The sequence below is a fragment of the Protopterus annectens genome, chromosome 5.part1, assembly GCF_019279795.1.
Source record: "Protopterus annectens isolate FY-2018-M chromosome 5.part1, PAN1.0, whole genome shotgun sequence".
Taxonomy (NCBI): Eukaryota; Metazoa; Chordata; order Ceratodontiformes; family Protopteridae; genus Protopterus; species Protopterus annectens.
In genome coordinates this window covers 794,036,879-794,051,869 of record NC_056736.1, presented here as the reverse complement: position 1 = coordinate 794,051,869, position 14,991 = coordinate 794,036,879, and the positions used below count along the sequence as shown (strand labels likewise).

Below are 14,991 nucleotides of genomic sequence, written 5' to 3'. Positions count from 1 at the left end.
CGAGAGTTCCACTCTTCATCCCCCAACAGGGAGTCGCAGGTGATGGACAGGTTTAGGAAGGGTATCTATGCTTCAACGACGTTTGCCTCAAGGTCACTGAATTATTTGGCACATTTCACAAGGTTACAGAGGAATTTGATTCACTAAAGTGTTTGGCACATTTCACAAGGTTACAGAGGGATTTGATTAAGGAGATCTCAAAGTACAATCGTCTGTGACTTCTTAGTTGCAATCTGTTTCCATTTCTTCCATGAGGCTCATTTCACATGTAGCTGAAGGAATCCCAAGGGCAGCAGGTTCAGGCATTTCTATGAGGAGGTGCCTGGAAGCACTTATGTGATTTTGTGGAGCCATTCAGTTCTTCCTTCGTCAATGCTCGTTTTGACAGCACATCTTTGTTTGGGCCCAAAGCGAAGGGCACATTATCCAGGTGTGAGAAGGACAGAAATATCGTATCTACCGTGGGTGTATGTTTTTTGACCCCTCAAAGATCCTTTTCTAGGAATCAGTGAGGCGGTCAAAAGATGTGGTTCAAAAAATCCCAGAGACCTTTCTAGGATACACGTTGAGGAAGTTCCCCTTGGGGTAGAGGGGGGACTCTAATGCTAGATGCTGCTCCCGAGCAGAGGTGGCCTGCAAAACCAGGGGTCCAGAGATTCTTTGTCTGACAGACCCTTCCAGCATTCCTGAAAGGAGGCCCAATTGCCCTCCTCTGGTGGTGATCGCGGTTCGACTCTCCATTCACCAGAGAGCCTGGCTAGAAATAACAGATACTTGGATGCAGAGGATAATTTCCATAGGTTATATAATACCCTTTTCCCTTCTTCCTCCAATTTCAAGAAAATTCCCCGATGTTCCACCCAATCAGAGGGAACAAGCAGCAATTCAGGTATAAAAGCTACTAGAAAAATAGGAGTCATCCAAGAGGTCCCAAAAGATCAGTTAGAATCTGGGTCTTACTTGGTATTCTTTTTAGTGCCAAAGAAAACTGGACTGGAGACCAATTTTGGATCTCAGCAACTTAAACATGTCATTTCGATGCTCCAAGTTCTGGACAGTCACTGTTCAGTCCATTCTACCCTTTCTGGGCAAGGATGACTGGATGTGCTCTGTAGATGTTCAGGATATGCACTATTAAATAAAGAAGAGCAAGAGTTCCTGAAGGTTTTTATGCTTCCAGCTGAGAGCCGGTCTTTACCAATTCAGAGTTTTTGCCCTTTGGTCTCACCACAACCTGCAGGGTGTTTACCAAATGTATGGCAGTAGTAGCAGCTCAATTGAGACTGTAATGATTCCAGGTGTTTCCATATCTAGACGACTGGCTCATTACCGCCCCGATCAGGCATCAATTAATAAAGGCAAGATAGCAGGTTCTCCAGACATGTTCTCATCTGGGGATAACTATAAAGCATGAAAAGTTTCAACTGGAACCAACTCAAAACTTGGAATTCATAGGAGCACTGTTCAACACAAGGTCAATGACAGCCTCACTGCCACTGTCAAGGGTTCAGACTATAAGATCACAGGTCACAAAAATAATCTGCAGTACCAAGATTTCAGTCCACTTGGTTCTACAAGCTCTAGGATCAATGTCAGCAGAAATAACACTAATAACTTTAGCCTGATTTTACATGAGGATTCTACAGTGGATGCTGTCAACACAATGGACGATTCTTTACCAACTCATATCATCTCCAGTATGAATCACCAGCACATGCAAGATGGATCTGCAGTGGTGGAGTCATCATTATACATTAAAGACAGAAGCACCTATTCACTCTAAATGCATCTGTATATGTGTATATGTGATGGATTTTTAAGTTCTATTAATATTAATGAGTTGTTTAACCAATCAACGCTAAAGGGAGTTTATAAAGGAAGTGAATGTGAAACTAACAGTTGTCTGATGAAGTTTAACACTTTGTTTAAACGAAAGCGCTAACAGGATATTTTATTTCAAAGAATAAAGGATTTGTGTGATTTTCCAGCATCGTGGGCTTGTCTTTTATCTAAACTTGCTGCCAGTAGAGTCTGTGAACTGCCTTCATTTTATTTAGTTTTGTGTTTTTTCTGTACATTCTGACAACAAACCATAGCTGACCAGCAACAATACCCTTGCAGTACTGACATGAAGAAATATAACTTTACTGTAACTGCATAAGCGGAAGAAAAGTGCAGTTTCAGTGACTGATTTTTTTTTTCAAAATCTAGGTTGTACTGTTTACGATAATTTACAAATCTCATTACAGAATGCAATTTAGTGGGAAAGGTGTAATCATTGTGTGAAATTGGTCCAAAATTATTTTTCAGTTACCTCAGAGAATAGAACTCCAGAAGTTAAATTATATTTTGCAGTATGTTGTTTTTACATTGTTGTACTATAAATTCTGGTGTTGTTTTTAAGTATGGACTTCACATCTCCCCACAAACCCAACAGTTTTGATGGATCTGTGACTTATTCCACACATTTGATTATACTTGAAAGCTTTCCCATGCAGAGTCATTGTGATAATGGGTTTGTTATCACAGAATGTGAAAATGTTAACTGAGTTGTGTTACAAAGTAATTGTAATCTATGGCTAGTTGTCATGTTGTTTTGTACATTTTTCTGCAGTGTACTAATTTAGTACTTTGAGATCATGTTTAAGACAAAAACACTTCAGCGGTAACCCAAAGTTCAAGCCACTAACCTCTCTTTGTCGTATATTTCTATTATATATGTATTTTTTGTTTTATTAATTTAACCAGTTGAGCCCACTAGAAAAGTGTCCCTTTTCAGAGTAGTAACATTGCAGACAGGTGGAGGTGGAAGGATACTGGACTAGAGGAAACAGCTTGTAAATAGTGCATTTCCTCAGTGTTCTGTGCTAACTGCCAATATAAACAGGGAATGGCATGTAACAGAGATAAAACAAACTGAAATGGTATGCAGGCGACGCACTTTATATGGTGTTGGAAGGAAGCTGTTAAAAACTGTGCCACGTTCAGTAGCATAATATATGGAAGAAAACAGTAACATATATATATAAATATATATAAATCAAAGAGTAGAAAGGTCACACAGACAAACCAATTAGTAAAAACTACAAGAAAAACTTTGCCTTGCTATAGTTTTCATCATGTAACACCTTCAAAGCCTTGAGCTCAAACAAGTTCGAAGGGCTCAGGTTATTTAAACTACCGATGGGTTTTGAAGCAGGTACAGATGGTTTCAAGGAACTACTGGCCTTCTATGACCGGACAGGTATGGAATTGATGAAAATTATTATTCGGAATAACATTAATAGACTAGAGACTTTAAAGGAGGAGCTTGGCTTACTTAACACCAACATAACGAAAGATTTGCATTTTGAGTTTAACAAAAACAAATACGACAAGATTATTTACGAAACTAAAAAGTTTGTGAAAAAAGGCCTTGAGACTAAAATGGTTAAACTCAAAAGGAATACTAGTGATTATGCTAGTAACCAGGTATACACACATTTTAAGGAATTTAAACGTGTAAATGGTAGCTCTAGTTTTGTGTCTAAAGTTAATACAGCGGGTAATTCCCGACAGGAAATGTACAATGTCGGTGGGCAAATTGTTGATCAATTTGAGGACGAATCACTGACTGAGACTGAAATTTATCATGACAACGAAGTTTTTTTAGATCCCCACCCCATAAGTCGCTCAGAACGCATTCGAGAGCGCAATCAACAACAGGGGAGGGGCAGAGGACAGAGGCAATACAACAACAAGAGGAGGTGGTCTCAAATGAACAACCGATCACCTTCAGTAGTGACACTAAATTACACAGCGAGGCTGGGTTACAGCCACTACATTACGGTACTTTTTGTGATAATTTTAGTGACAATTTTTGCAACTCTTTTTGTGATAACCAAAGGCAACAAAGTTTTTCCTCTGTCTCAGAACTTGTTTCAGAAATTTCACCAGTGATTTGTTCACATTTGTTAAACAACAGTTTAGAAAGTGTAACAAACACCGAGATTGAGGGGATGAATGCCACGCAGATATTTGAGAGTGACTCATTTGATTTAACTCAACAAACTATTATGACACATTCTTGTAATTTGGTTAAAATTGACAATGTTAGTGTTTACAACTTCTCTAACTTAGAGTTAACAGTTAATTATTTGTCTCTATTCAAGAAGGGGTTTACATTTGTCTATTCTTTTAGAATTGAAATAGCCAAAATACTGGTTAATTTTAAGATGTATACTAGACAGTTAAACTTGGAAGTATTTTTTCACAAAAAACCTAGCCCAACTATTGACAATGTGATTGGACTAAAGAGGTCGAGTACCTTTATACCTCCTGTACACCCATGTATACACATCTTCGAGAAGTTGTGTGAGGCTCAACTTAGAAGAATGTTAAGGGGACCAAGGAGGGAATTGGATAACCTAACACCTGGGTAGAGGTTTTGTCTACAAGAACTAACTACCACTAATTTGTACAGGGTCATGAAACCTGACAAGGGGGGGGGGGTGGTGATCATGTCTAACATCGACTACTCGAATAAGATGTACAGTCTTTTGAGTGACACAAACACATATGCCAGAGTATCTAGGAATGAAATGTGTATGGCATACACTAAAATTGACTGGTGTCTTTACGAGTGGTTAATGGAGGGGATCATTGAAGTTAATGAATACCATTATTTGATGGTTGAATTCCCAGTGACCCCCTCCATTTTTGGAATTCCAAAAATTCACAAAAACCAGAATGACCCACCCTTTCACCCAATAGTGTCAGCAAAAGGCTCTAAAACAGAAGCAATGGCCTCCTACGTAGATTTTCATTGTAAAGGTATTGTTAAAAGTTTGCCACACATCCTGAGGGATTTGTGGCATTGCTTGGAGGTTATAAGACAAAAACAAACCTCTGAACCATTTTTGATGGTGACAATTGATGTTATAAATCTTTTTTGATCATTCCCCAGGTACAAGGTCTGGAAATGTTCAGTAGGAGTTTGGACAAACATAGTGGTTTCCATACTGTTAAATGTAGTGTGATAGTAGATCTTATGGAAATGGTTTTGTCTAACAATTTTGTTGGGGGAAAATTTTTAATTTTTGAAACCAAAGGAACAAAATTTTCCTTGCTAAATTTTTCAGTTTCAAATTTTTCATTTGTTTAAAACGGGTTTTAAAATTGTAAAAAACCGGAAATTAAAAAGGGGAATGGCCTTTTTTTAAAAAAAGGAATCCTTTTTTAATAACCCCCCTTTTTACATTTCTTGTAAATTTTTGGTTAAAAGAAAGGTTTAATGTTTCAATTCTTAACAGTATGCTTATTAAAGCTTACTTGCATCTTAGATGTACAGCTTACCTTATGGTCATTAAAGCATTGCTACTTAAACACAGAGCAACAGGCACTTTGAGTAAAAGCATAAATCTTTGGTAATAAGCATAAATCAACAGTACAAAATATGACAGAAACCAGACCATTCTGCAAAATCAAGGACAGATGAAAAGCCACTGTAGACTTTGAGTTGTCCTCCCATCCAAGGTAGATACAACTACTCATTGCCTTGCTTGGACACATCCAGAGTCACTACATGGGGGTGGGTGCAACAAGCATGTCACAATTTGAAGTCTCTCCCGACTGTGATGGCCCTGACACATTTGTCATACCTCTCAACCTCAAGAGCAAGAAATCTGGACAAAGCCATACACAGAAGTGGGACAAAGGCACAACAATAAGGACAATTTAAATATTGCTCTAATAAACTTAGAAAGATAATAGAATAGGTCTTGCATTAGTATGAATTTTCTGAAGGGTATAAAATCTGAAACTCAAATGTCTGTCATTTTCTAACTTCAGTCTTTAGTGATTTGTCACTAATTCCAAAAACACAATTTTATGAAAAATGGACCAAAATGTGATGCAAAATATAAAATAGACACACAATACAGCTGCTACCTGTCAAAGAAGGGACACTTTAATATTAGTACTGCTACCTTGAGCAGCTGACAAAATAAAAGAATCTACATGCATTTCAAGTAATCTATAACTTTGATTATTACAGTTATTTCTTAATTGTAAACCCTCCATGTTTTCTTCCAAAATTGCTATTTTGGAGGGATTATTAGGGGAAGAGCAACATTTTGAGCCAAAATTGGGGACAGTTGAGAGGTTGGCTATGCCTAATTCTATAAAGCAATTTATTTGCATGTACCTCTCAACCTGTTAATGCAGTAAATCTGAACAAGGCCAAATATATTGGGGCACATATAAACAGTACTAAAATTGCTCTTGTATAAATTGAGACAGTTGATAGAACGGCTCTTACTTACATGCATTTTTGAAGGTTATGAAGTCTGAAACTTATTATTTAGTGACTTTTGGCAAATCATTTAGGAATTAAAACTACAAATTTTATGAACAACAAACCAAAATAAGAAGCAAAATCTATTCATTCTTTGAAAATCTGGACAGTTGGGAGGTATAGTTCAGCTGGGCCTGTCTGAGTTTGCTGCCCCCCTACAAAATAATGGTTGAATGGAGCCTCTGCAGCCATTCCAATGACCATTACTTGGCTATTTCACCCATTTACCATAAACACTAATGTGCATACTGCTTTACTTCAATGATGAGTTGGACTTCATTTGAAAGTTTTATTTTGTATTTTACAGCACAAACATTAAGTCATCTGTTAAACAAAGCAATGCAGTCTCACAATGAAAACTTAGCATTAAAACTTCTCTGCCCTTGAAACTCACATTCATTGAAACAGCATTGAAACCCACATTCAAAGAAAATACATTTTGCCAGTGGCAGATAAAGATTAATTTTGGCTGTTTTCAATCATAGGCCCCTTGCATATGAAACATACATGTGCTCTTTGATACACCTTCCTCATTGTACTAAAATTATATTCCTTGTACAATCAGTACACTTGTTAAGGGTGTTTTAAATTTGTTTTGAACATTTTTCCAGTAAGCAATGAAACAAAACATATGCACCCATAATGGCAAAAGCCAGTTGAGAACATTTATCATAAAAGTCTACTCAGACTTCCACAGTCCACCATTATTAGTAAATATACACAATTCTACAGTCCACCATTATTAGTAAATATCCCACAGTCCACCATTATTAGTAAATATGCACAATTCTACAGTCCACCATTATCAGTAAATATGCACAATTTTCCCTTTTTCAGTTTTGGCCCAAACCCTTTAATTTCCCCCGTAATAAAAAAGCCCAAAAAAAAAAAAAATTTCTTTAAAAAAAAAAAAGGGGGCCATTTTTCAAGGGTTTTTTTAAAAAATTATTTTTCAGTTACCTCAGGGAATAGAACTCCAGAAGTTAAATTATATTTTGCAGTATGTTGTTTTTACATTGTTGTACTATAAATTCTGGTGTTGTTTTTAAGTATGGACTTCACATCTCCCCACAAACCCAACAGTTTTGATGGATCTGTGACTTATTCCACACATTTGATTATACTTGAAAGCTTTCCCATGCAGAGTCATTGTGATAATGGGTTTGTTATCACAGAATGTGAAAATGTTAACTGAGTTGTGTTACAAAGTAATTGTAATCTATGGCTAGTTGTCATGTTGTTTTGTACATTTTTCTGCAGTGTACTAATTTAGTACTTTGAGATCATGTTTAAGACAAAAACACTTCAGCGGTAACTTAAAGTTCAAGCCACTAACCTCTCTTTGTCGTATATTTCTATTATATATGTATTTTTTGTTTTATTAATTTAACCAGTTGAGCCCACTAGAAAAGTGTCCCTTTTCAGAGTAGTAACATTGCAGACAGGTGGAGGTGGAAGGATACTGGACTAGAGGAAACAGCTTGTAAACAGTGCATTTCCTCAGTGTTCTGTGCTAACTGCCAATATAAACAGGGAATGGCATGTAACAGAGATAAAACAAACTGAAATGGTATGCAGGCGACACACTTTATATGGTGTGGGAAGGAAGCTGTTAAAAACTGTGCCACGTTCAGTAACGCAATATATGGAAGAAAACAGTAACATATATATATATATATATATAAATCAAAGAGTAGAAAGGTCACACAGACAAACCAATTAGTAAAAACTACAAGAAAAACCTTGCCTTGCTATAGTTTTCATCATGTAACACCTTCAAAGCCTTGAGCTCAAACAAGTTCCGAAGGGGCTCAGGTTATTTAAACTACCGATGGGTTTTGAAGCAGGTACAGATGGTTTCAAGGAACTACTGGCCTTCTATGACCGGACAGGTATGGAATTGATGAAAATTATTATTTGGAATAACATTAATAGACTAGAGACTTTAAAGGAGGAGCTTGGCTTACTTAACACCAACATAACGAAAGATTTGCTTTTTGAGTTTAACAAAAACAAATATGACAAGATTATTTACGAAACTGAAAAGTTTGTGAAAAAAGGCCTTGAGACTAAAATGGTTAAACTCAAAAGGAATACTAGTGATTATGCTAGTAACTAGGTATACACACATTTTAAGGAATCTGAACGTGTAAATGGTAGCTCTAGTTTTGTGTCTAAAGTTAATACAGCGGGTAATTCCCGACAGGAAATGTACAATGTCGGTGGGCAAATTGTTGATCAATTTGAGGACGAATCACTGACTGAGACTGAAATTTATCATGACAATGACGTTTTTTTAGATCCCCACCCCATAAATTACGCTCAGAACGCATTGAGGCGCAATCAGCAACAGGGGAGGGGCAGAGGGCAGAGGCAATACAACAACAAGAGGAGGTGGTCTCAAATGAACAACTGATCACCTTCAATAGTGACACTAAATTACACAGCGAGGCTGGGTTACAGCCACTACATTACAGTACTTTTTGTGATAATTTTAGTGACAATTTTTGCAACTCTTTTTGTGATAACCAAAGGCAACAAAGTTCTTCCTCTGTCTCAGAACTTGTTTCAGAAATTTCACCAGTGATTTGTTCACATTTGTTAAACAACAGTTTAGAAAGTGTAACAAACACCGAGATTGAGGGGATGAATGCCACGCAGATATTTGAGAGTGACTCATTTGATTTAACTCAACAAACTATTATGACACATTCTTGTAATTTGGTTAAAATTGACAATGTTAGTGTTTACAACTTCTCTAACTTAGAGTTAACAGTTAATTATTTGTCTCTATTCAAGAAGGGGTTTACATTTGTCTATTCTTTTAGAATTGAAATAGCCAAAATACTGGTTAATTTTAAGATGTATACTAGACAGTTAAACTTGGAAGTATTTTTTTCACAAAAAAACTAGCCCAACTATTGACAATGTGATTGGACTAAAGAGGTTGAGTACCTTTATACCTCCTGCACACCCATGTATACACATCTTCGAGAAGTTGTGTGAGGCTCAACTTAGAAGAATGTTAAGGGGACCAAGGAGGGAATTGGATAACCTAACACCTGGGAAGAGGTTTTGTCTACAAGAACTAACTACCACTAATTTGTACAGGGTCATGAAACCTGACAAGGGAGGGGGGGTGGTGATCATGTCTAACATCGACTACTCGAATAAGATGTACAGTCTTTTGAGTGACACAAACACATATGCCAGAGTATCTAGGAATGAAATGTGTATGGCATACACTAAAATTGACTGGTGTCTTTACGAGTGGTTAATGGAGGGGATCATTGATGTTAATGAATACCATTATTTGATGGTTGAATTCCCAGTGACCCCCTCCATTTTTGGAATTCCAAAAATTCACAAAAACCAGAATGACCCACCCTTTCACCCAATAGTGTCAGCAAAAGGCTCTAAAACAGAAGCAATGGCCTCCTACATAGATTTTCATTGTAAAGGTATTGTTAAAAGTTTGCCACACATCCTGAGGGATTTGTGGCATTGCTTGGAGGTTATAAGACAAAAACAAACCTCTGAACCATTTTTGATGGTGACAATTGATGTTATAAATCTTTTTTCGATCATTCCCCAGGTACAAGGTCTGGAAATGTTCAGTAGGAGTTTGGACAAACATAGTGGTTTCCATACTATTAAATGTAGTGTGATAGTAGATCTTATGGAAATGGTTTTGTCTAACAATTTTGTTGGATTTGAAGGGGAACTATTTAGACAAGTGGCAGGAGTTGCCATGGGTGCTAGGTGTGCGCCAGTCTATGCCAACTTGGTATTGGCGGAATGGGAGATGGAGAAGGTGTTCCCTACTGAGTATATGAAACAGGTAACACTTTATTTGCGTTACCTTGATGATATACTAATTTTTGGACAGGGAGTAGGGACGAGATCCACACATTTGTTGATTTTCTTTACAACACTACCCAATTCTTAAAATTCACCTACACTATACATGGGGAAACCTGCAATTATTTGGATATATTGTTGTACAAAAACATGCATGATGTTAGTCTAAATTCGAGTATATATCGCAAGAAAACTTATTCTAACAGTTTCTTGCATTTCCAGAGTTGTAATCCCCACTATATCAAGAAGAACTTGGTCAAAAGTCAAATGGTCAGATTATCCAGGCTGATTAGTGAGGATGAACGCCTAAACATTGAGCTGACCAGCTTGACTGCTATGTTTACAGAAAGGGGTTATCCACAAGAAATTTTGTCCAGAGTTAGAAAAGAAATAGAAACTAAGAGAATTACATCCTTTAAACCTATTTTGCATGGGGGCTTAACGAAGGAATTTCAAGAGGGGAATGAGTTGGTTTTAGAGTCCCATGCACTACACAAAAAACAGGCTATGATTTTGCCATACAATGGACAGGCAGGACAAATTATTAGAATTATGAAGGATACTTGGCAAAGTTCTTTTGATAGTGATACTATAAGTATATTAAGAAACACTCCAATTTTTACATATAGTAGGGGAAGGAACCTTAAAGAATTGATAGGTTCATAGGTTAGTACTAGGCTAACTGCCCTTGCAAGCCATTTTAAGCCTAGCCAATTATCCCTTGTAAGACTCAAACTCTGTACCTTGTGTTTGTAAGGCAAACACCTTAACCATTAGGCCACCCTCCCAACCCTTGATGGAAGCTGAACCTAATATTGAGACATACAGGAGCTCCAAAATGAGTAAATGTGGAGTTTGCAGTACATGTACGTTTATTAATAATGGCCCTTATGTGGCAGTTCAAGGCTTCTATAAAACTATCAGGTGTCCTGGATTCTGTAACTGTAATACTAAGATGGTAGTGTACATTGCTACATGTTTGAGCTGTTCTACTTTCTGTGTTGGGAAAACAACAAGAAAGTTAAGGCTCAGAATCCTGGAACACTTGAGAGATATCAGGAACAAAAGAACTAACAATGCCTTCCTTGTATATGCACAGTCTGAGTTACCGTAATTTTAAGAGATTTCTGTTTTTTGTTATAGACAGAATTCCATTTAATGACAAAGGAGGTGACTTAAAAGTTTTACTTGAGATGAGGGAGTGCATCTGGCAGTTGAGGCTGGATGCATCTAGACCTAATGATCACATTTCAGTTTCTAGCATTTTAAAGTATAAATCTGCATTTGTTTGAAGAATGTTAAGCATTACATTATGATTTTTTATTTATTATTTTTATTTACTACTTTTATACAAACGTTTAACATGTAGATTTTTTTAAAATGTTCGTGTTTTAAGTTGAACATTTTTTCTATTTATAAGTAACTGTCTTCAAACAAGCATAGGAGTAATGTTTTACTGTGACTTTAATTTACAAATTGCTGTTTGCTTGGGGTTGGTTGCTTAGAGAGGTGTGTCTGTAACTAATAGCTTTAAATGCAACAAAGATGAAGGACTCTTTTACTCTGATGATGCCTGACTATGTATCTGGGTGAAAGCGCTAAGTTATCTGTTTACATGTACAGGAATATTATGTGTTTTTTCGTTCTCTTGGTCTATTAAAGTTTGCAGTGTCTGAGGAGCTGAGCCGGTTTATCATTTATATATATATATATATATATATATATATATATATATATATATACATATATATATATATATATATATATATATATGTGTGTGTGTGTGTGTGTGTGTGTGTGTGTGTGTGTATATATATATATATATATATATATATATATATATATATATGGTGCGTGTGTGTGTGTGTGTGTGTGTATTCATAATATATATAATATATGTATATATGTGTGTGTGTGTTATATATATATATATATATATATATATATATATATATACACACACACACACACACACATATATATATATATATATATATATATATGTATATATACACACACATATATATATATATATATATATATATATATATATATATATATATATATCCGTGGGTTCATTGTCTTATATTCTGTACATGATTTTGGAAGGAGTATTCTGTAAACTAAGTTTTTGGTTCATTTTTGCAGCAGCATTTTCTCATTTGTGATGGTCTTCTGTATGAGAAGCTATGCAACTGTGTATGCAGTGCATGAGAAAATTTGTTCTTCAGAGGCAATTTTAATAGACCCAGAGAATTTGCTGTGCTCTGTTGTAACTGTAAGGTAGCTGTATACCTTTCTGTGCCATGTCTCTAACTGGTTGTCTTACAGCTCCTTAGTTTATTGTGCTCTTCTTAACAGCTATGAATTTAATTGTGTACTGATATTAATGTATCCCCACTTTCATTAACTGAGATTTTATTTATTTTATTTGGATTTGTTTACTGAGGTAGAGCTGTGATCTCCATGGACCTTTTTTTGATGCAGCCTAGGATCACTGTTTGGTTAAGTGACTTGTTATGTGTCATAATTTGGCAGTGGTGACTGAGGAATCAAGCCCTGGACCACTGGACATCTCCTTATTCCTCTGCTTCAACTGTCAGCACATTCTTATGATGCTGATGGCTGACCATCTCTCTTCTTGGTAACAGTGGGTATGGAAAAGTCATTCTGAAACTTTAGCAGTTTGAGAATGTACTGTAAAAACAGGGAAGACAATGTGTGTGATATACTAGCTGTATTTATAGCTGCATTTCTTTCCTAGTAGTCCCCTTCATGTTTGCTGTTGTGATCCACTGGTCATAACATACTGAATTATATCAGCTTGTTGGAAAAGGCTAACATGAGTTGCAGTTTTTGGCCAGTTAATTGAATTTTACCATCCTCTGTTGGGTCATTACATAAGGGGACTTTACAGTACCTTTGAAGTACATTTTACCCCAGCACTGATAGAACATGAGTACAGCTGCCTGTATAGCGATGTGAGGGAGGATACCTTTAAAATTTTTCAGCATGACTAGTTGTATCCATGCAAAGTACATTTGAAGAACTGATGACTGTAAAAACAACTTTACGTCAGTAGCAGCCTGTTGCATGCTGATATTGCAGCATCAAGAGGGCATCAGTGAAAACATTGTGGTCTTTATGCTATGCTAAAATCTGTTAAACACATTTTTACATTAAATAGGCTGTACTTTCACTTTGAAAGTGAAGCTTGCATTATACAAATATGTTTGTAGTTTTATTAGAGAATCATGTCTGTATAGTTATTGCAAATTTCGAGTTGCAACAGCAGTTTCATTTTTTTTATTCAGGAAGAAGACATTTTAGATCTTCTCGAGCAGTGTGAAATGGATGATGAAAAATTAATGGGAAAATCTACTACACAGCGAGGGCCAAAGGTATTTTAGATAATATAGTACAGTCAGTATCTTTTGCATCTGTATTTAATGAATAGTATGATAAAGTGCAGTTATAGATGAGACAACTTATCTTAAAATAATTTAAATCATGCTGTTCTTTATTTTAGTCACTGTCCTCTATGCCAGAAAGCATGCAGACACCAAAGAAACAAAAGAATTATAACAACACTAGTAGCTGTGACAGCAGCAACAGCAACACTACTTCAGAGTCTGAGGAAGAAGATGAAAAGGTGGACCACAGTGAGAAGAAGGAAAAGAGAGTTTCATATAATCTTGAAGAGAACAAGTACAGATCACTGGATCGTTCCAGTAAGTAGCATGATTCCATCTGAATTATGTTAAGTGTTCAACACATTAAACAAAACATTGTAATAAAATGTCAGAAAAAAGGTCTGATGGTCTAAAATCACAGTGTTTATATGAATGTCTCTCTCTCTCTCTCTCTCTCTATATATATATATATATGTATATATATATATATATATATATATATATATATATATATATATATATATGTATATATATATATATATATATATATATGTATATATATATATATATATATATATATATATATATATATATATATATATATATATATATATATATATATATATATATATATATATATATATATATATATATATATATATATATATATATATATATATATACACACACACATGTATTTGTTTATCTGTTTGCTTCACCATCATGTAGGTGGGCTGCTTCACTGATCCTTTACAGCAATGGCCTGGGTTGAGTGAGCAGCAATACACACATAAGAATAGACTAAGCATAGAAAAAAATGCATAATCAGGAAAAAGCAAGGCAGAGCATACAAAGTCTGAGTACTACTAGTACATTGGCATTAAACTAGAGATCTGATGTTGTCAGTCCTCATTCATTCTTGATGAATGGGACCTCCTCGGAACTGGCTCAGATGTTATACAGCTCACAGCAGCCAAAAAAACTCTGTCCTCAGAGAAATCTGTTACTTGCAGGCTTTCAGTGCTCGCACATCTACTTCCTGGGTGACCCCTCCTGCTGACAACCATATCAAGCTTATCACACAGCGGTTGTGGAAGGCTCCTGAGAGCTGATTCCCCAGAGGCTGGACAAAATTTTATCAGCCCCAGAAGACCAACCCCACTGGGGAAAGAGTTTAGCAGTAGATGCCATGGTGGTGGCAGCAGCCACCAAAAATGAACTTGCCAAGGAGAATAGCACTGTCTACCCTCCTAACAGAGAGTCTCAGATGATGGGCAGGTTTGGGAAGCAGGTCTTTGCATCATCGATCTTCACTCTTAGGTCCTTGAATTTCAAGGCACACTTTACTCCAAAGGGATCTGATAAAGGAGCTATTTGATACCC

The 14,991-nt window shown here is 36.1% G+C and overlaps 1 protein-coding gene across 4 annotated transcripts in view; it reads left to right on the top strand.

Annotated features, from left to right (window-relative positions):
- The window catches only part of TTLL7 (tubulin tyrosine ligase like 7), a 1,782,535-nt gene that overhangs the window by 1,208,735 nt on the left and 558,809 nt on the right, over positions 1 to 14,991 (top strand). For all 4 annotated transcript variants that reach the window (XM_044073411.1, XM_044073409.1, XM_044073408.1 and 1 more), the window contains exons 14-15: positions 13,510 to 13,596; positions 13,725 to 13,926. In XM_044073411.1, coding sequence (XP_043929346.1) covers positions 13,510 to 13,596; positions 13,725 to 13,926 — 289 coding nt within the window. The remainder of the gene's footprint in view (positions 1 to 13,509; positions 13,597 to 13,724; positions 13,927 to 14,991) is intronic.